The sequence below is a fragment of the Danio rerio genome, chromosome 16 (assembly GCF_049306965.1).
Source record: "Danio rerio strain Tuebingen ecotype United States chromosome 16, GRCz12tu, whole genome shotgun sequence".
Taxonomy (NCBI): Eukaryota; Metazoa; Chordata; class Actinopteri; order Cypriniformes; family Danionidae; genus Danio; species Danio rerio.
The window spans coordinates 55,661,445-55,682,888 of NC_133191.1; the positions used below are offsets into that span (position 1 = coordinate 55,661,445).

The window sequence follows — 21,444 nt, forward strand, 5'->3', positions numbered from 1 at the left end:
ATTAATTTAGCTAAACTGCGACATGGTCATCTTCCAGAAATATTACCAATGATCCATCAGGTAATGCTTTTCCCTCCCTCTCTCTCGCTCTCGGTTTAAAATTGATGTTAAAGTGCCGTCAACATATATTTGATTTCTACATTCCATAATGCACAGGGCATCAGACTACGGCAGCAGGATTAGTCCAAAAAGGTGTAGTACTTTTTGTGGTTGGGTCAGTTTCAGTTCAGATTATGTTCTCACCACAATTTAACCGCTCCAGGGTTAGTTTGAAGGCCTACCGAGATCACCTCTTCACAGAAGTCTTGGTACACTTTTTTGGTTGCTTTTGGTGAAACTGCTACATTCACACCTGCCGAAACAAACCGCACCAAGAGAACTCTAGTGCAATTCAACTGAACTAAATAAGGCAGGTTTGAAAACACTAGGAATGCCACGGTTCTCAATATAATATTGATCGGTACGGTACGACCTCCACGGTTCAATACGCGCTTGTGAATTGCGGTTTTCTCGGTTTTGCATTTAAATAATTTATGTGCGTTTTATATCTCCTCGAATTGACTCTGTGTGCCTCTAAATCCATGAGCTGAGATGAGAAAACTCCTCCCCACGAGTTAATATCCAATCACTATGCGGTATAGTTAGAGGGCGCTTGACCATCATTCCACACTTTAACATTGCGAGCGGCAGTGAAGTGAGGCTGAGGCAACAGTACAAGGCGGCGCCGGCATCTTTCAAATCTGAGGTGTGAGGACATTTCGGTTTTGCCCGTGAGTATAATGCCAATAAAAGAAAAAACGGTGAACAAAAAATAACTGTGTGCAAGCATCGTTTTACCTTATAACCATGACTGCACATCTGCAGTACCATCCCCCAGCAATATCACTGTCTGAAGGCAGGACAGCAGAGAAGGTAATAAAGTCCTCCAAATAGCAAAAAAACTAGCTGAATCTTTCAAGCAAACATAACCAACTGGTTCCGAGAGATACATAAAAATAACAAAGGGAGTGCGGGTGTTTATTGCTAAAGATTTGCAGCCGTTTTTGGTGATTAGAGATGTGGCCTTTTGTCAATTTATAAAAAAAATAAATAAATAAATAAAATAAATTAGAAAAAAATTATATATACAAATCCAACGCGGTGCCGTGCGCACTGTTTGCTCCAGTCTCAAAAAATGCAGTGCACACAGCCAGCCGAAATAATGCGTGCAGAAAACCGCCTCACACGCTGCTTTGCTCCCGGTGTGAATACCGGTTGTTTAAATACAAGAGAGCAAAGATAGGTTAAATAAACATAGCTTTATGGTATTCTGGAGAGTCTCAGTACTCAGAACAGTATTTAGGTACAGAAATTGAGCAATCAAGCATAAAATAAAATGGTCATCATTGTATAATATTAAAAATTATAATATTTAAAATGATCTTTATCCTTTAATCTTTAACAAACAATAAAATCCTGTGATCTTACTATTTCAGATACATTGTGATATCGATGCTCAAACAGTATATTGTGCATCCCAATTGCACAGCAGTAATAAAGACTATATGGTCAGTGAATACACTGACAGTTCTCACAAGATTTAAGTAAAATATCACAATGACGACTCTTTAAAATCATTTTAACTCAAACATAATGAAAGCAGTGAACTGCAGTTCAGAAGGTGAGTCAAATATATTCAGTAACCACAATGAATGCTTTACAAATGATCTGGTTTAGTAAGAAAACTGACTCATTCAATACAGGGGTTTTGCAGGGACAGAGGTTGGTCAGTATTTGCCAAGGTACATGGCAGAGGAAAACAGCCTGAGTTCTGACCACACCAAGAGTGTGGCTGATGAATAAGATCATTCTGGGTTAAGATTCCACCACAGCTAGGTGAAAGGCACCCCTGTGTAGTTAACAGGCTTCATTTGCATCGAGCACAGCAGGAAAAAGACAAATTATTATTCAAAACGGGGGCAATTAAAAGCCAAGACATCTGAAAAATCATTTGAAATGCTTTTGCAGAGTCCTAGTCTCTCTCTCTTGCCTCTTACGACCTAAATTCCCTCCACAGAGCCCCTTTGCCTTCCCCCAACTAACCTTCAAAGAAAAAAAGGCCCTAAAAGCCATAGAGGGCCCCATGTACACAGAGATTGCTAAGCCTCCATACATAACTGCCATGGACACATTCCCCAGGCTGACAGACCACTCCAGACGGCCCGAAAACCTCTTCCTTATCCACCTTTTTCTACTTAATTTATGGCCCGTGCACTTTCAGGCAGCATTTCTAACTGTGATATGGAGCACAATGCTTTGCTGTGTCTCAAAACTGAAAATAAAACGGATACCATTGAGTCATGAGAGGTCAAAGTGATATGCGTTCAAGAATATGGTCAATATAATGATGAAGAATTATGAATGATCAATGATTTTTTTATGCACTTTAGTGGGTAAGTGCACAAATATGGTCCTTTTTAAGGCTACAATTACCAATATGCAGAATTATACGAAAGCATAAACAAAATAATAAACGCTCATTGCTTATTGTTTTATTTATCCTTTTTCATACAACAATAAAATCATTCATGGACCATTTCCGAAGGTAAGCTGCTTGCTTTACAAGACTAATACTGCATGAAAGAGAAAAGAGAAGTTTAATGTTAATAACACTAAATAGCTTTTGACGAAAAAACTAATTTTAAAGCTTTTAACTTTTTAAAAGCCTAACATTAATAAATGAATAAAAATGCAGATTAAAAAAAGATAAGTTAAAATAAATGTTAAAACAATAAGTATTACAGATGCAAATATCAGTAGTACGTTTGGAGTTTTTTTTTTTTATATCTCCTCTACTGTGGTTTTAAATATATCCATTCACAAACATTAAATATCTTAAATGAAAATTAATTATGGTTCAAATTGACCAGTAAAGTAAACAGGCTGCTTTAAAAGACCAATGCTTAACTGCAAACAGTAAAAAGTGAAAATATAAAGATAAATTAAAAAAAAAGATATTTAATTATATAAAATTTGTAACATCTAGTAAAAGCGGTTACAAATCTCAAGAGGATTTCCTGGTAAAATAAAGGTTTCAATAAAATAAAATAAAAAGTTACAATTATTTTAATTCTTCAACTGGACCTTTTACTGTTTCATATACATTAGGGTTGGGCAATGTTGACCAATGGGGTATATGCCGGAGCATGCTAATAGGACTTTTAATTTGCCAGTAACCTGGGTTAAGCGCTTTCGGCGAATTTAATGCCAATGCAAAATCCGGTGCGTTCAAGGTCTTTTTCTTTAAAAATCAGCGATCTCCACTAGCTGAGTGATATCCGATTTAAAGTGGGTCTCAGATTGTACAAGAAGCACTGCATTAAATTACATTTCCCCCGCCATGTCTTTATAATATGAGCATTTATTTTACCCCAGTATATTCAATGGAGCTTCTGCGTTAGCCTGCCGATTCTGACAGGCACGTGCGAGTAAACAGCTTTTTGTCTCGTTTTACGCTTGAGCAACTAAATAAATGCTAACGTTTATTTAACTGAATGTATTTTAATGACATTACAACATCGATGCTGTATAAGGAACCGTATAAAATGAGAAAAAGTTCACAATAACAGGTCACCGGAAGTGTATCAGCATGGGAACAGCACTAGCTCGGCATATACCCTATTTGGCATCGTACCATGTCTAATGTGAAACATGGAGATGGACAGCGGCATCATAGTAGTAGGCAGAAATAATAAATTGAATAAATTGTGAACAAATTATTTATGAATAATTAATTGATTCATAATGAATTCATTATTCGTAGCCTCCTGTTTCAACCACCTGACCCGCATGGTCTTTGTCTTACCCACAATCAAATCATAAATAAATAAATAAATAAATAAAGAGAAGTTACACACAAATTACCACCCGTCAATCACTTTTTCCGCAGGACTCTGGCAGGAATAGGTCTGTGTCGTTATAATGGCGTCGACAAACTTGGTTGGCGCACAACCAATGGCAACCAACAAACAGTATCTGAGGTTTTCACTAAAATTACTAAGTACAAGCGTGAAAGCAAAGACTGAAGCAGTGTACTGATGCTTTGACACGTTACCCGATAGATTCAAAAGACTGAAGAGTCATAGGATAGAGACAATATTAATATTAGTTAGACACAATCCAGCGGTACCTCCTTGATATACAGTCCGATGTGCACTGCTCTCTGGGGTTTTGTGCTCAAAGTACCCGCTGACTGCCTGGAGCTCAGATGTGCGCATATGCTGCAGTGCATGCCAGTGTGTGTGTGTTTTTGGTCACTTGCTTGTGTTTGTTGAAATGTTTGATTGTGGTATAGTGCAGAGTTTTTGGATGTGTTAGGACTGAGAGTATTGAGATTTGTGAGTACTGTTTGTTTTGTTTGACTTCTGAGATTATATTGAGAATTGTGAGTACTGTTTGTTTTAGTGTTTGCTTTGTTTATGATACTTTGTTCCACCGGCTTGTTTGACCTTTGTTGCCTGCTGACATTGATTTTGGATTGTCCTTCAAATATGGTTGCCTGTTTTTGTAAATAGATTGTAAATAGTGTATATATTGGGATAGTAAGGAGTTTGACGCCATTTTCTTTGTAAAACCTTTTTGCCTCTGTTTTTGTGTTAGGTAGTTAGGGAAGTGAATTGTACTTTCTTTTCTTTTATTTGTGATCAGGTAAGTTAGAGATTTAACTAAAAGGAATTTTTGTTTGTTATTTTAGCCTTGTAAGCTCCCGAATTCAAACCCCAATAAATCTTTGAATTCATTTTTTTGTCTTGTCTTTCATGTTGTGCACCATCCCTAGACGGTGCGTAACAATGTGATGTGCGTTTTCAGCGTTATAGTTTGGATGGAGATCTTTTAAAAATTGCCAGATGAAACAGCAGCGTGGACATGGATCGTTTTCTTTCTAAAATGCCATTTTAAAACTAAGATGTATTAGTGTAAACAGGGTCCAAGTGTGTATTTTTCGTAAGCGGGTTGCTACTGCGATTGGGGCAGGACGAAGGATCGCGATGCCGGCTCAGCATTATGATGTCTATCAGCCATCAGTAGGCCCACACGGAATCTGTGCGCGCAGATTTCTGCAGATTTTTAGGCCATTTTTAATTCTTTTTATTTACTTGAGTAAATGTGTAAATCTGAATTTATTCAGTTTTTATTCAGTAATTTATTACTTTTTATTCAATATATTAAGGTTTTAGTTATGATACTCCGCTGGATATTCCCAAAATAATTCTGCAGAAATCCGCAGATTTTTACCAAAATTTTCCGCAGAAATAGCAAAAAACGTCCGCAGATTCCATCTGGCCCTGCTCATCAGCGATCTATCTATCGACCCAACCCTACTGTCCATGAATACAATTTCTCGCAGTTTGATTAAAAACTTAACAAAAAAAAAAATCTTTTAAAAATAATACATTTTTAAAATGAATAATAAATAAATCATCCTTTTAACACATTTTGGAAAATAAATGTCTATTGACATTAGCTATGATTTTCATGAAACTTTAACTATTGTATAAACAATTTGCGAGTAAAAGAACCATTTCCACTGCAGGGGTTCAACTAGGGCTGCTCGATTTTGGTAAAAATCATAATCACTATTATTTTGGTCATAATTGTAATCACGATTATTCAAAACGATTATTAGTTGAAGTCAAAATTAGCGCTCCTGAGAATTTTTTTAAAAATAAATATTTCCCAAATTGTGTTTAACAGAGCAAAGAATTTTAACAGTATTTGCTCTAATATTTTTCTTCTGGAGAAAGGCTTAATTGTTTAGTTTTGGCTAGAGTAAAAGTAGATTTAAATATTTTGAAACCTCTTAAGGTCAATATTATTAGCCCCTTTAGGCAATATATATTTTTGATTGTCTGCAGAAGATACTACTGTTATACAATGAACTGCCTAATTACCCTAATTAAGCCTTTGAATCACACTTTGAACTTTTGAATTTGAATGTTTGTATTTAAAAAAAAAAATCTACTCAAATATAATGTACTGTCATCATAGCAAAGATAAAATCAATCGGTTATTAGAAATGAGTGATTAAAACTATTATGTTTAAAAATGTGTTGAAAAAAAAACTTATTTCCATCAAACAGAAATTAGGGAGGGAAAGGGTTGCTAATATTCAGGAGGGCTAATAATTCTGACTTCAACTGCATATATTATTTTCCTCCCTGCAAAGGAAAGAGAAATAAATACAATAAAATAAAAATATGAAACAAACTGCTTTAAGCATCTTCACTGTAAGAAAAACACTTTAGCTACAAAATTCCTTCAGTCAAGAGCAGAGAGGGATTTTCTTGTTGTTTTATTAATCATGATAAAACAGGCGGCAGCTTTTGTGCTCTGTCACTTTAATGGTTTCTCTTTCACGCGTCTTTTGATTCTCAACTCGTTTGTTTATTACACAAATGAGGGTTAATATGAATAATCACTAAACACTGCGTTTTGACACCTTTTTGAAAATTAAAGTGCTCACGTTAATGACTTTAGATGCGTGTGCTCTCTGCTCGTCGCAATGTGCGAGTGAGACCGCATGCTTCGGAGTCTGACTGTGTCTTTGCGCCGCACACACACGCACATAAGCATGCGGTCTTTCGCGCTTTTAAGAGCAACAAGTGAGGACAACTGGAAAGGGGGCGGTAAATAATGGAATCATTGTTTATCTCGATTAATAGTTTTTCATAATCGTTAGAAGCCATAATCGAAATCGGATTTTCGATTAATTGCACAGCCCTAGGTTCAACAGAGCAAAATCATCATTTCTTATTATATATATATATATATATATATATATATATATATATATATATATATATATATATATATATATATATATATAGTAAGTTACTGAAACCAAGGAAGTCAGTGACTTATTTCCCCAATATAACATACAATATTTGCAACCAAGAGCGGACAAACGAAATTCAGCCAACAAACATTTTCTTCTCATGCTGCATTTAAAGATGAAAAACTATTTTTTGAGACTCTGAGGAGGTGATTTAACAATCATTTTGATGATAGACTCTGGCTCAGGCATTTCAGAATGCTTAAAACACCATTTGTGATTGTGTGCAATGAGATTGGTCAGCTGGTTAGTCCATTTATCCAAACACAATATCTGCTGTGCTGACACAAAGTGACGCATATTTGGTGCACTGAAGGATTTTCTCAAGTACATGTTTCTATCTCTGTTTAAGAACACAATACGCATATAATACACACAAATAAATGGATGGAAATAATAGCTATTGACAGAGAGCAGCACTGTTTTACCATTACACTCACTACACTGTGTGGCAGTAACACCACTATCCACAATACAAGTTTAAGGCAAGCTGGACTCACCATAGAAACCACCTATAGTATGTTATGTGGGAGGGGATATATAGGCGCTATTGTTAAAACTCAATGAATAAGATGAAGAGTGCTTTGCCATGCCATCAAAGCACTGAAATGTCAATGCAGCATGCTGAGCACAAACTGTAATCTACTAGGAAATCACTTTGATCATGAGGTGCTGAAGCAATCTTCATGTTCTCGAATAATCTGAACAACAGTTTATACAACCTGTGTGGGAAAACAACATCATTCTGTTCTGTACCCACCCACCTGTAGTATTACCTCGAAATGAGACATGACAGGGGCTTTCCCTTGGCACTGACCCTCCTCACACTAGCGAAAAGAAACATCTGGTATTATTAAACACCTTGAGTCATGCCATATTTAGCATCAAACCCAAAAAAAACTGAACAGGTTAGGGCTCTTCATGGACAAGGCCACTTACTTTCCACCAGCATAAATGGTTATGGATACAATCATCCATTTCTATATTCTTAAAATTTGGCTAGGCATGCAGCGATTACTTGTTTTAAGGTTTACGGCGGTTTGGAAAATTCACGGTAAAAAAAAAAAAACGCAAAAGTTTTTAGCTCTATTGTTCCTGCCGCATACATGTTTTTTTTTTCCACATGTTGTCAAAGACTATTTTAGACATTTAATTACGGCAACCATATCTCAAGCAGCAATGGACATCAAAAGCTAATCGTCACCCCATGATTCAGCATACATAAGAAAAACAAAATTGCTTATGCGCCAACATTCAAGCATGCTATTGACCTATGAACAGTGCCAGTGTCTTCCTTCATAACCAAAAAAAAAAAAAAGAAAGGTATCCAAAGCTGCCTTTTCAAGATGTAAATAGGGATGCAATAATAAACCGATTTCACTATTAACTGCGCTTTAATTAGCCATGGTTAATTAATCGTAAAGACTTCTTAACACAGTGTTCCTGGACGGAACAAAACTGCAGCAACTAAACAGTCATGCCAACTGTGCGCTAGTTTAAAGTTCCAAGCTTGAAGTGTAGTGTAACGCACTCACGCTTTCCAGGCGCATTTAGTTGAAAGAGTGGCGCAAGTGCACCATGAGCCACAAGACAACAACTCGACTGGTCTGCTTCATACTTTGTACAGACTATACACATTTCTACTCCAAAGAGATGAAAATACCAAACAAGTTCATAATACAGATGATCAAAAGTGCTTTTCAGACAGAGGTTCAGCAGTCTTTGACTACATTTGTTCTCTTTAAAAGGGACATACTCAGCTAATGTGTTGCTTAGATTTACATTAAAGAAATAAAAAAATGTTATTTATTCTTATTCATATTTATTTATTTATTTATTCATTCATTCATTGCTCTGTCATGTTTTGTGTTTAGAAAGAAAATGCTTTTTTTACCCAATCATTTAAATAGAACATATTTTAAAGAAGTAATAAAAACAGTGATATTTTCTATCCAAGGTTATAATTAGGGCTACAGAGTAGCAGCATCAATATTGTAATGTGCACATCCGCAATAGTCACATTGCAGGATCTACAATGTTGAATCTGTATTATTGACCAGAATTTAAAAACCACATTTGAAAACACTCATGATTTGTGGAGCTTTAGCAACGTTTAACCATAAAATTACCAAAATATTTATTATTTATGTGTGTTTAAACATTTAATTCAGTTTAAAAGTATTCAGGCATAAGAGATTACATTTTTAACTGAAGGAAAATTAGTTGCATTTATGTATATATACTATATGGTGTGATTATTAAATTTATGCATTTAAATATTGCAGAAAAACATATAGCAGCACTGTATATTTTGTTTGCACAGTGTTGTTGCTCTACTATATATTTTTCAATGTTTGTGATTGCTTTATTTATTATATTTTATGTTCACTGCCTTGCAAAATCATCCCAAAAGCATAAAAAATTGTGAATTCTTTCCAAACACGCATTCCTTTCATCTGGTGAAATTATATATTTAATATTGCAATATATCTTATGGAAAAATAAAATATCGCAAAGTCAGTTTTTTCAATATCATGCAGCACATCATACCATCAGAATACCGGCTATAATGCCTAAACTAGGGTACCGAATCAATTGTGGAGTACTACTGCATCTCCAAACATAAGAAGCATCTTGATACAATCTAAAAATAGACACGATTTCCCAGAATTGCTCTAGAAACACTGAATGTGTTTTAAGGGAAAACCCAAATAACTTTTCTCCACAAAGCCCCTTTAGATGGGGTATTCCAAACATGTAGACTTCTGACAAGCCCCCTTAGTCAACACAGAGCAAGCATCATTCAAGAAAACTGCCATAAGCAATGAGAAATGTGACTTTGGCTGAGGGCACTTAAAAATGGGAACTTAAAATCTCATGCCAGTAATGAACTTCTGACCTCGAGGTCAGTGAGGCTATGGGAAGTCACTCACCTGGCCTGATTATAACCCTCTTACGGTTTGTTACAGGAGGAAAACGCCCCCATCGTGTCTGACCAGTGCTTCTTCATTTCATAAAATGACTCACTTTTAGCCTTTAAAATGCCCACGATGAGGCACAATGAGATAATTGCTCTGATCTGAACCACACTAGAACAAGAACAGTAAAAACATGAACTCAGTATTATACAGAAACATTAGTCTATGGATCAATCTTGGGAATTCACAAATTCTATAAGGGGAAAGGCTTTTAGATACAAATTAACTACACTAAAGGTTTAAATAGGCATGGGCCAGTATGAGTTTCTGATAGTATGATAGGCTTGGATAAAAGTATCACGGTTTTACGGTATTGTGAATACTTATTAAAAAATTTTTTTTTAAATGTCTGTGTAAAAAACAACAACATATTTTTCCCTATTAAATACAATATATCTTATTTTAGGAAAGATTTAAAATGTTTTGGAATAAGTTAACATGTCAGGCTAAATATTAAAAATAAAACATTGCCATCTATATTAGTTTCAAAACCACACAAGCTTACATATACCATAGGAACTGCATAACAGAAAATGTTTGCAGTTTTAAAACCTCGACTTTTTCAAACCATGGTAAACCTTGAAACCGGTTATCATCCCATGCCTAGGTTTAAATAAAACAGGGGTGCCCAAACTTTTTCTTAGGAGGGGCCAAAAACCAAACTTAATTGAGGGCTGTGAGCTGAAGTTGATATCAAACCGTATTACATTAAATTTGCCAAGGGTAATTTACTAATTTCTAAATTTGCTATCATTTAAAAATAACTAGAAAGCGTTGCTTTAAAACATTAATTAATGATTCAGTTTAAAGTTTTTTTTTTTCATTTTATACCGAACTTAAAAAATTGTTGTTAGTAAAAAACTAAAAATTCCATTTATAACACAATGGAGTTCAATGCTGAATACACTCGTCGAGCTGTTCCTGCCTATGCCTTGATTTGCTCGCAATAGTCTTGTGCATTGTCCTCTTTCTGTCAAGTTAACAGACAGAAAGTTTACAGATTTAGCTTTTAAAAGTCTGATTCATTTACAACCTTTTTTTGTAGCTCCTTAACCACAAAGGTAATGTGAAATTTGAAATATCGATCTCTGTCAAGGCATTCGCCCCAACCAACTTCCCATCATTCTCACACTCATTTCAGTTGAGATGGCGTGCCAAAGCAAAGGTTGCCAAGGACCAACTTTGGCCAGCGGGCCCTACTTTGGGCACTTCTAAAATAAAACATTTTTCAAAAATAAACATTTTAGACCGAATACATTTTAAAAAGCTTTTAAAAACACTTAAAGTTTTTTAGCTTTTCCTAAAATTGACAAATTGACACATATTTACTTTTAATGAACATAAGTAATGTAATAGGATTAATAATAAAAACTAAACAGATTTTATTTATATATATATATATATATATATATATATATATATATATATATATATATATATATATATATATATAAAATCATTATTATTTAGTAGCATTGTTGTTATTTTCTTATAATAATGCAAAGTCGAGTTGCAGATTAACTAGTTTTCTTGTTTTGAAACAGGTTGTGCACTATTCAATTATCATTCAAGAATGATTCTGCTCAATGTCTAATTAATAAAGGTTCTTTAATTGAAATGTAATAAACTATTTATTTAAAAATGCATTTGTTTCCACTCAATTTAAAATCATTCAAACCAATTTGTGAATGGTTTCAACCAAACAACAGAACCCAACTATGGCACTAGGAGCAATATTACAGAACAGAGCAAAAAATCCGTGAGACGATGGCTTTTCATGACGTTTCCAAGACCATTTCAAATTCCCTGATATCTCCATTCACATGGGGACAGAAAAAGGCTTGTCTACACTTTAAGCAAAATCTGAATTTACATGCTGTTCCCAAAGACAAAGTGGACACTTTTGGGGTATAAATCACGAACAATGACTTCCCACATCCACATTAAATGTCCATTCGCTTGCCACTTGGTTTAATAGTGCAGTGAATAGTACACTACTGTCACTAGTAGCCACTACTAAGGTTAGACCTGTCAACACAGGGACAAACATCTGCTCAACCATAACGCCGCTTTACATGCACATGTATATAAATCTGATGTTTACAAACATCTAAACACATATATACATGTACCAACACAACACAGAAGATAAACTAATCAAAGTACTCTTCAAGCCCTCGTCACGACTTCATTTTGCAAACAGACAGATGTGCGGAAAGTAACATTATACATACCTGTAGTTCCGATTTCCATTCATGAGGTCTCTGTCCGGTTCCGTCCCCGGCTCGCAGTTGATGAACTTCAGAAACTCTGACTGTCCTATGGCCGCACAAACCGGTTGCGTTAACCCACCGCAAGCGATTCCTCTCGGTATTAGTCCACCTTCCCTGAGGCTCGTGTGTCACCGGAGATAATGTTTGGTTGCCCGGTATGTGACTCAAACTATCCGGTCGGGATTTCGGGTACGGTTGACAGATTGACGTGACGGCCAGCTAGCCAGCTAGCTAAAACGGTAACGGTAAGTTCCTCTCAGTCAGCCCAAATTCAGTCCCGAGTCTCTGTTTCTGTGACGGCGACGCCTTCAGAAACACGTCTTTGGAAAGACTAGGGCGGTTTGTAGAGGTGTTATGACGTTATAGCAAGTAAAAGTCCACTTATGTCGCCTCCGCTCTTCGACAGAGCTAACTTGCTACTGCTAGTGGCCAGGCTAACCAGCTAAGCTACATTCCCATCTGAGAGGAAACAAAAATCCAGTCGTGTCTTCGCTTAAAGTCCCCGGTCTGCCATGAATTTCGCTCTCGGCTCTAGTGGCTTTTTATAAGCGCGTATTCCCGTGGTTTTCCGCCAGTGGTCACATAAAGTAAGTTGGAAGCAGAACTCTCTCTCTGCCCGCTTTCTCAAACACTCAGAGCCTCTGCGAGACTCGCTGCAGCTAAATATGGAGCGTCTGATCCTCCGTGCGCGCAACCCCGCCAGAGCCGCGCGCTGATTGGCTGAGGAGAAAAGCGCGAGCCCGCGAGGGAAGTAACGTGGTTTTAAGGCAGAGCGTCCATCATCATCATCATCATCATTATACGCGTCATCATTTTAATAGGTAAATATTATATTCATAAATGTACGGAAGAGTGTATGGTTATTACCTGAAAAGTCTAGCATATCCAACAAAATAAGACAGATACATTTTGCAAAATCTTAAAATGTATATCCTCAAACTCCCAAATTGCTCATTATTTTGGTAGCCATATCTACTTCGTGTACTTTCTGCAATATACATAAAGAAACTTTATTTCACTCATTCTATAATTGCACTCATGTAAAACTGCTTTGGAAGAACATAATTTTTTATTTATTGTTCTTGTTTAGATATGATTTAAATTCGTCGTATTTCTCTGATAATGTTCATGCTCTCGATCTTATTGTTAATTTTTTTCTATTACACTGTTATTTTTAATACACAAAAATAAGTTCCTAAAGGCAATAACTAGATTTAATGCACTCTCAGAAAAAAGGTAGACGGTGGTACAAATAAAGCTCCTTAATGAACAGTTTTGTACCTTTGTAAAAGTTGTACCTTACATGGTACAGAAAGGCCTCTAATGATACTGCTCTGTACCTTTTATGGTACAACTGAAATGAAGGTACACAATTGTCCTCATAAAAAAGTGTTGGACAACTCCTTTATTACAATATCTATGAAAAAAAATATGACTGGAAAGGCAAAGTGATTTATGAATAATTTCCATATTAAAACATGAATCATCATTTAAAAACAAAGAAACTCATAAACTTTCATTATTAAGTTCTATAAAACAAAACAACTGGTAAAACAAAACTATTGTAAACTAAATATTTAAGGCATTTTAATAAACATTTTCTGATAAATTCTTGTGACTGTAGTGTTGTCTTCATGGATCAGATTTGTACCTTTGCTGAAGGCACATTATTGTATCTGCAGGTTTTAAAAATCAAAAGTACGTTCTGGTTTTTATGGTACAAATCACGGCCTTAACGGTACAAACTGCAATGGTACAAATTTGTTTCTTTGTCTTAAACTACAATTCTGCTCCATAAAAAGGTCCTGCCACAGTGACAAGGGTTTGTACCTTCTGTGGTACAAAATGGTACCATTTTTTTCTGAGAGTGTACTTTTCTTACTGAAATTTTGTTCAATATTGAATCTCTTAGGCTTATTATTATTAATAATAATAATAATAATTTTTTAAAGCTTTAAAAGTTTTTTAATCATTAGCTTTAAAAGTTTTTTAAAGCTAATGATAATCTTTTTACTTAATGATCGATGCTTTGTAAAGTTTTTTCTCTTCTATTTCCTATTTTGTTGTTATTGTATTTTCTCTTTAATGCAGTGATGTATTTTTTAATTCAATAATAAAAAATAAAAAGTGGATGAAAGCAGAGATAAAGAAAAATTGAGTAAAAAATAAAATATATATATATATATATATATATATATATATATATATATATATATATATATATATATATATATATATATATACACATACATACATACATACAGTTGAAGTCAGAATTATTAGCACCGCTTTGAATTTCTTTTCTTTTTTATATTTTCCAAATGATGTTTAACAGATTTAGGAAATTTTCACAGTATGTCTGATAATATTTTTTTCTTCTGGAGAAAGTCTCATTTGTTTAATTTTGGCAAGAATAAAAGCAGTTTTTTATTTTTTAAAAGCCCTTTTAAGGTCAAAATTATTAGCACCTTTAATATTTTTCTCGATAGTCTACATAACAAACCATCGTTATATAATAACTACTTACCCTTACCTGCCTAGTTACACTAATTAACCTAGTTAAGCTTTTAAATGCTTAAATGCTTAAAAAGCTTTTAAAAATATCTAGTAAAATATTATTTACTGTCATCATGGCAAAGATAAAATAAATCAGGGATTAGAGATGAGTTATTAAACTATTATGATTAGAAATGTGTTGAAAAAAATCTTCTCTTCGTAAAACAGAAATTGTGGGAAAAAAATAAACAGGGGCGCTAATAATTTTGATTTCAACTGTGAACAATATATATATATTTTTTTCTCTCTTCAATATTACCAGATTTGCAGATTTTTTTTGTGACTTAAAATATAATAATTACTACATTACAAAATGTTTACAGTACAAAGGTGTAAAAACTGTGAAATTGTATAAGAAGTTTGTAACTATCAATTCATTCATTTTCCTTTAGCTTAGTCCCTTTATTGATCTGGGGTCGCCACAGTGGAATGAACCACCAACTTATCCAGCATATGTTTTACACAGTGAATGCCCTTTCAGCCAGTACTGGGAAACACCCATACACTCTTATTCACACACATCCATTACAGACAATTTAGCTTACCCAATAATAAAAAATAAAATTCACCTATAGTGTACGTGTTGGGACTGTGGGGGAAACCGGAGCACCCGGAGGAAACCCACACCAACACAGGGAGAACATGCAAACTCCACTCAGCTATGCCAGCTGGCCCAGCCAGGACTTAAACCAGCAACTTTCCTGCTGGTAGGCGACAGAGCTAACCACTGAGCCACACTGTTGCCCAATTGTAATAAATTATGTTTAATGTATTATAGTGTAAAAACAAGCTTTTTCCCCACACTGAATACCCTATTTTGGAAATGTCTTATTCTGAAAGTATGATGAGCTGCATATTCATGTCATTCCCAATGTTTGTTAGTTAATAATGTTTCAACTTAAATCTGAATTTAAAGATATACAAGTCAGCTTTAATGTCATTTAAATCAAAGTGACTTAAGGTTAACTTGATTCAAGAGTCATTTCTAACTGAATAGCATGTGGGAGGGAAAATCAGAGCAAAAACCACATAAGTGTCACTTTGTTACACTGCAGAGTTGAAGTTTCAACATTATAGAAGCCAACAGAGATCAAGATGTGAGTACTGAAATCTGTTTTATTTTTATTTATTATTAAAAAAAGATTTAAATCTCTAATTTTGTTTTTAATGTCTGCTTTGTTGACTTATGATGTTGAAAATTCAACTCTGTGGTTTAACAAAGTGTCTTTCATTGACATTTTGGCAGTTTAAAAGAATATACACTTTATTAGGTACACCTTACTGGTACCATGCTGGACCCCTTTTGCCTTCAGAGCTGCCTTGATCCCTCATGGCATAGATTTAACAAGATACTGGAAATATTCCTCAGAGATTTTGCTCCATATTGCCATGATAGCATCACACAGTTGCTGCAGATTTGTCGGCTGCACATCCATGATGCCAATCTCCTGTTTCACCACATCCCAAAGGTGCTCTATTGGATTGAGATCTGGTGATTGTGGAGGCCATTTGAGTACAGTGAACTCATTGTCATGTTCAAGAAACCAGTCTAAGATGATTCACGCTTTATGACATGATGTGTTTTCCTGCTGGAAGTAGCCATCAGAAGATGGAGACAGTGTAGTCATAAAGGGATGGACATGGTCAGCAACAATACTCAGGCAGGCTGTGGCGTTGAGACAATGCTCAGTTGGTACTAACTGACTTAAAGTGTGCCAAGAAAATATCCCCCACACCATTACACCACCACCACCAGCCTGAACCGTTGATACAAGGCTTTTATGTAGTTGATGCCAAATTCTGATCTTATCATCTGAATGTGGCAGCAGAAATGGAGACTCATCAGACCAGACAACGTTTCTCCAATCTTCTATTGTCCAGTTTTGGTGAGCCTGTGTGATTTGTAGCCTAGTTTCCAGTTCTTAGCTGACAGGAGCGGCACCCGGTGTGGTCTTCTGCTGCTGTAGCCCATCCGCCTCAAGGTTGGACGTGTTGTGTGTTCAGAGATGCTCTTCTGCAGACCTCGGTTGTAGCGAGTGCTTATTTGAGTTACTGTTGCCTTTCTATCAGCTGGAACCAGTCTGGCCATTCTCTAAATTTGCGGTGAGCAGTTGGACAGGTGTACCTAATAAAGTGGCCGGTGGGTGTATATAAGAAATCATATATAATTAGATCTGTAAAATAACAGAAAATGTACTGCCAGGTTATTACTTTGTTTATGCACTATAATTTACAAAAATATATCCGTTTAAACTATTAAATAAGTCAATAATAGTCACATTGTCAAATTTTCGACATCAAAAGTTGTTGGAGAGATCAAGCTCCCATAATGCAATTCCAAATCATAAAAACAGAACTCGCAACACAACACGGTTTAATAAAAAACAAATTTTATTTCTTTAAAAAATAATCATCCCGAACAAAGTTCTCTCACTATTACATACAGAGCCAAAATGACTTGCTTTTTTGTGTTCATTCATTGGATCTACTGGGAAGTGCTATGATATGGACTGTTCTTTATCAGTGGCTTAATATTGCTTAAACATTGAGGTCGGGTGAAGTTCACTCTCTAATTCTGCCATCTCGCACCTCCATCTAATTGGTTTTAGGTGCTCGTGGCTTTCAGGAGTCAAGTATACTGCATCAGAATATTAGTCTAGGAGCAATATCACACACTAAGGGTCAATAAAAAAAATAAATCACCTCGTTGGGTCGGTAAAACCTACTATATAAAGGCATGTCTTTGTATACATTTCATAAGCATGAGTTCAAACGCATGTTTACAACCAAAACAGTCAACCGCTGTTATACATTTTCAAAGTTCATCAGATTTCAGACGGCTTTTTCCATCAATGTGGAGATTCTTTGACACTTATTATAACAGTAAAAGCTGTCTTAAAGGGACAGTTCACCCAAAAATCATCATTTACTCATCCACAATTACTTTTTCTGTTAAACACAAACACTTTAAAAAAAAAAAAAAACTATTAGTTACTTTCCTTTAAAAAAGTAAACTAGTTACTTAAAAAAGTGATTAATCAACAGCTAAGTTGACTTAATTTTTATAATTAGGTACATACTTCATTCAATTAATAATTAAGGCAATGGGTGTATTGAGTAAAATCAACTAATCTTGCAAAACAAAAAACTTACTTTTTAGAGAAAACCAATTTTAAAGGCAACTAATAACACATTTCAAAGGCAATCAATATCTTTATAAGAAACGGTTTACTCACTAAAGAAAAGCTTCACTATTAGCTTTAAAAGAAATGAGTTCAAACAAATGTTTGAAGAAAACTAAGTGCTAAAAACACAATGCTACCCACTTTTTAAAGAAAATGTAACTAATCACTCCAAAAGCAATTAATTGACTCACCTAAAAAAAAAATCAACTAATCGCTTAAAGAAATTAGTTCAAACTGATTTTAAAGTCAAGTAATCGTTTTAAAAGAAATTAGTTTAAGAAAAAATAAGTTTTTAAGTAGTCAACTAATTGCTTTAAAAGGGAGACAGGTTTCCTCACTTAAGCAAAATAACTAGTCACTTTAAAACAGTGAATTAACTCGCTTTCTAAAAGCCAACTAATCGCTTTTAAAACAATGAATTTAGTCACTTTCTAAAAGAAAAGTCAACTAATTGCTTAAAGAAATGAGTTAAAACTATTTTTAAAGTCAACTAATTGCTTTTAAAACAACAAACTTACTTTCTAAAAGAAAAGTCAACTAATCACTTTAAAAACAATTCCTGTCTTAAAAAAAGTCAATCAATCACTTAAAGAAATGAGTTTAAATTCCTTTCAGTCAACTACTTGCTTTAAAAACAACGAATTTACTCACTTTCTAAAAGAAAAGTCAATTAATCGCTTAAAGAAATGAGTTTAAATTAATTTTCAAGTCAACTTATTGCTTTAAAAACAATGAATTTACTCACTTTCTAAATGAAAAGTCAGCTAATCGATTTAAAAACAATGAATTTACTCACTTTCTAAAAGAAAAGTCAACTAATCGCTTAAAGAAATGAGTTTAAACAATTTTTAAAGTCAACTAATCAATTTTAAAACAACAAACTTACTTTACAAAAGAAAAGTCAATCAATTGCTTAAAGAAATGAGTTGAAACTCAGTCAACTAATTGCTTTAAAAACAATGAATTTACTCACTTTCTAAGTCAATTAATCACTTTATAAACAACAAGTTTACTCAAATCCTAAAAGAAAAGTCAATTAATCGCTTAAAGAAATGAGTTTAAATTCATTTTCAAGTCAACTTATTGCTTTAAAAACAATGAATTCACTCACTTTCCAAAAGAAAAGTCAACAAATCGCTTTTAAAACAATGAATTCACTCACTTTCTAATAAAAAGTCAACTAATCGCTTAAAGAAATGAGTTTAAACTATTTTTAAAGTCAACTAATCGATTTAAAAACAATGAATTTACTCACTTTCTAAAAGAAAAGTCAATCAATCGCTTAAAGAAATGAGTTGAAACTCAGTCAACTAATTGCTTTAAAAACAGTGAATTTAGTCACTTTCTAAAAGAAAAGTAAATGAATCAATTTAAAATAAATTAGTTTGAGCAACAAAACTTTTTTAAGTCAACTAATCGCTTAAAACGAAACCGGATTATTCACTTTAAGTAACGTCAACTAATCGCTTTAAAAGAATTGGATTTACTCACTTTAAGTAAAATCAACAAATCTATTATTTTTTAAATCTACTTTTAAAACAACATGTTTATCTACTTTAGTCAGGTAATCGCTTTTTACAATAAAGGAGGATATTCTGAAGAATGTTGAAAAAACATTTTCATAATATTTTTTTCTTCCTACTATGGATATCAATGTTTTTTTACAGCACTCTTGAGAATATCTTGTTTTGTGTTCAACAGATGACAGACACTCATAAAAGTTGAGAGCTTTTTGAGCATGAGTAAATTGTGAGGAGCTTTTTCATTTTTCGGCAAACTGTCCCTTAAAATGGAAAGTTCAGCCAATAATGAAAATTCTGCTGTGGTTAATCCTCCCAATAAACTGTGGGAAAAAATGTCAGCATTCAAATCAGCAATAACATTCATGCGAATGGGAAAATGAGCAAATTTTCAGTTTTGGCCCCACTATTCCTGCACAAAAGGTAAGAAAGTATGGCATCAAATATTAGTGCGGGCTCAGTCTTAACATGATTACTAAGAGGCTCCAGTTACAACACTAACTCAGTTTAAACATGCATTTCATAAATCCACCTTATGGCATGATGACATGACATAATGATCCTCTGACCTGCGGAAAAAAGGCCTTTACATGCTCATCAGGTGAGGGTTAAAGGTGCAATGACACTGGCGAGTGTTAAATGTGCTTGTTGGGAAGGGAATGTGGCAGTGTTACTGACACTATGCGAGTGCGAGTGTGTGTGTGTGTGTGTGTGTGTGTGTGTGTGTGTGTGTGTGTGTGGTGACCCAACAGCCAGTACTGGATCACTATATACAAACATGGTTTCCTGCATCATTCACTGTATTGGTACGAATGCATCGAGTTCGTTCTTTGCATGGTAAATGTGCTGTGGGGTTTTCTCTGCTTTTGGTGATGTTGTATTGCTTCAGTGTCAAATCAGTGGAAGAAGCGCTTTTTAAAATGAATAGTTCACCCAAAAATGACAATTTACACACATATCAAGGCATATAATAACGTAATTGTTAAAAAAATTATTAAAATAAAACAAAAGGTGTGCATATGTATGTATGTATGTATGTGTATATATATATATATATATATATATATATATATATATATATATATATGTATATATATATATATATATATATATAATATGGAAAACGAGTGCATCTTTTTACAAAAACTAATGTTGGATTGTATTTTAAATGCGTGTGCATGTTAAAAAATATAATCTGCACAAAGAAATTATAGGTTCTTCTCTAAGTAGTTACTCCACTGTGTGTGTGTGTGTGTGTGTGTGTGTGTGTGTGTGTGTGTGTGTGTGTGTGTGTGTGTGTGTGTGTGTGTGTGTGTGTGTGCCTGTGTATATACACACATATATACAGTTGAAGTCAGAATTATTAGCCCCCTTTGAATTTTTTTTCTTTTTTTAAATATTTCCCAAATGATGTTTAACAGAGCAAGGAAATGTTCACAGTATGTCTGATAATATTTTTTCTTCTAGAAAAAGTCTTATTTCTTTTATTTCGGCTAGAATAAAAGCAGTTTTGATTTTTTTAAAAACAATTTTTGGGACAAAATTATGAGCCCCTTTAAGCTAATTTTTTTTTCCGATAGTCTACAGAATAAACCATCGTTATAGAATGACTTGCCTAATTACCCTAACCTGCCTAGTTAACCTAATTAACCTAGTTAAGCCTTTAAATGTCACTTTAAGCTGTATAGAAGTGTCTTGAAAAATATCAAGTAAAATATTATTTACTGTCATCATAACAAAGATAAAATAAATCAGTTATTAGAAATTGTTTTATTAAAACTATTATGCTTAGAAATGAGTTGGAACAATCTTCCCTCCATTAAACAGAAATTGGGGAAAAAAATAAACAGGGGCGTTAATAATTCAGGGGGGCTAATAAATCTGACTTCAACTGTATATATACACACACACACACACACACACACACACACACACACACACACACACACACACAGCTTTTAAATCAACATCAAATGTTTTAAATAAACTTCTAATAAGAATAAAATAATAATAATAATAAATAAAATGTTTAAGGGAAATGATTGTGTGTGCTGGAGTTAA

At 34.2% G+C, this 21,444-nt stretch overlaps 1 protein-coding gene across 5 annotated transcripts in view; it reads right to left on the reverse strand.

The window, feature by feature from the left end:
* Positions 1-12,791, reverse strand: part of ago3a (argonaute RISC catalytic component 3a) — a 71,625-nt gene extending 58,834 nt beyond the window's left edge. For 3 of the 5 annotated variants that reach the window (XM_009292707.5, XM_068213996.2, XM_068213994.2), the window contains exon 1: positions 12,084-12,756. In XM_009292707.5, coding sequence (XP_009290982.1) covers positions 12,084-12,102 — 19 coding nt within the window. In that variant the 5' untranslated portion in view covers positions 12,103-12,756. 5 annotated transcript variants of the gene reach the window in all.
* Between the last annotated feature and the right edge of the window lie 8,653 nt (positions 12,792-21,444).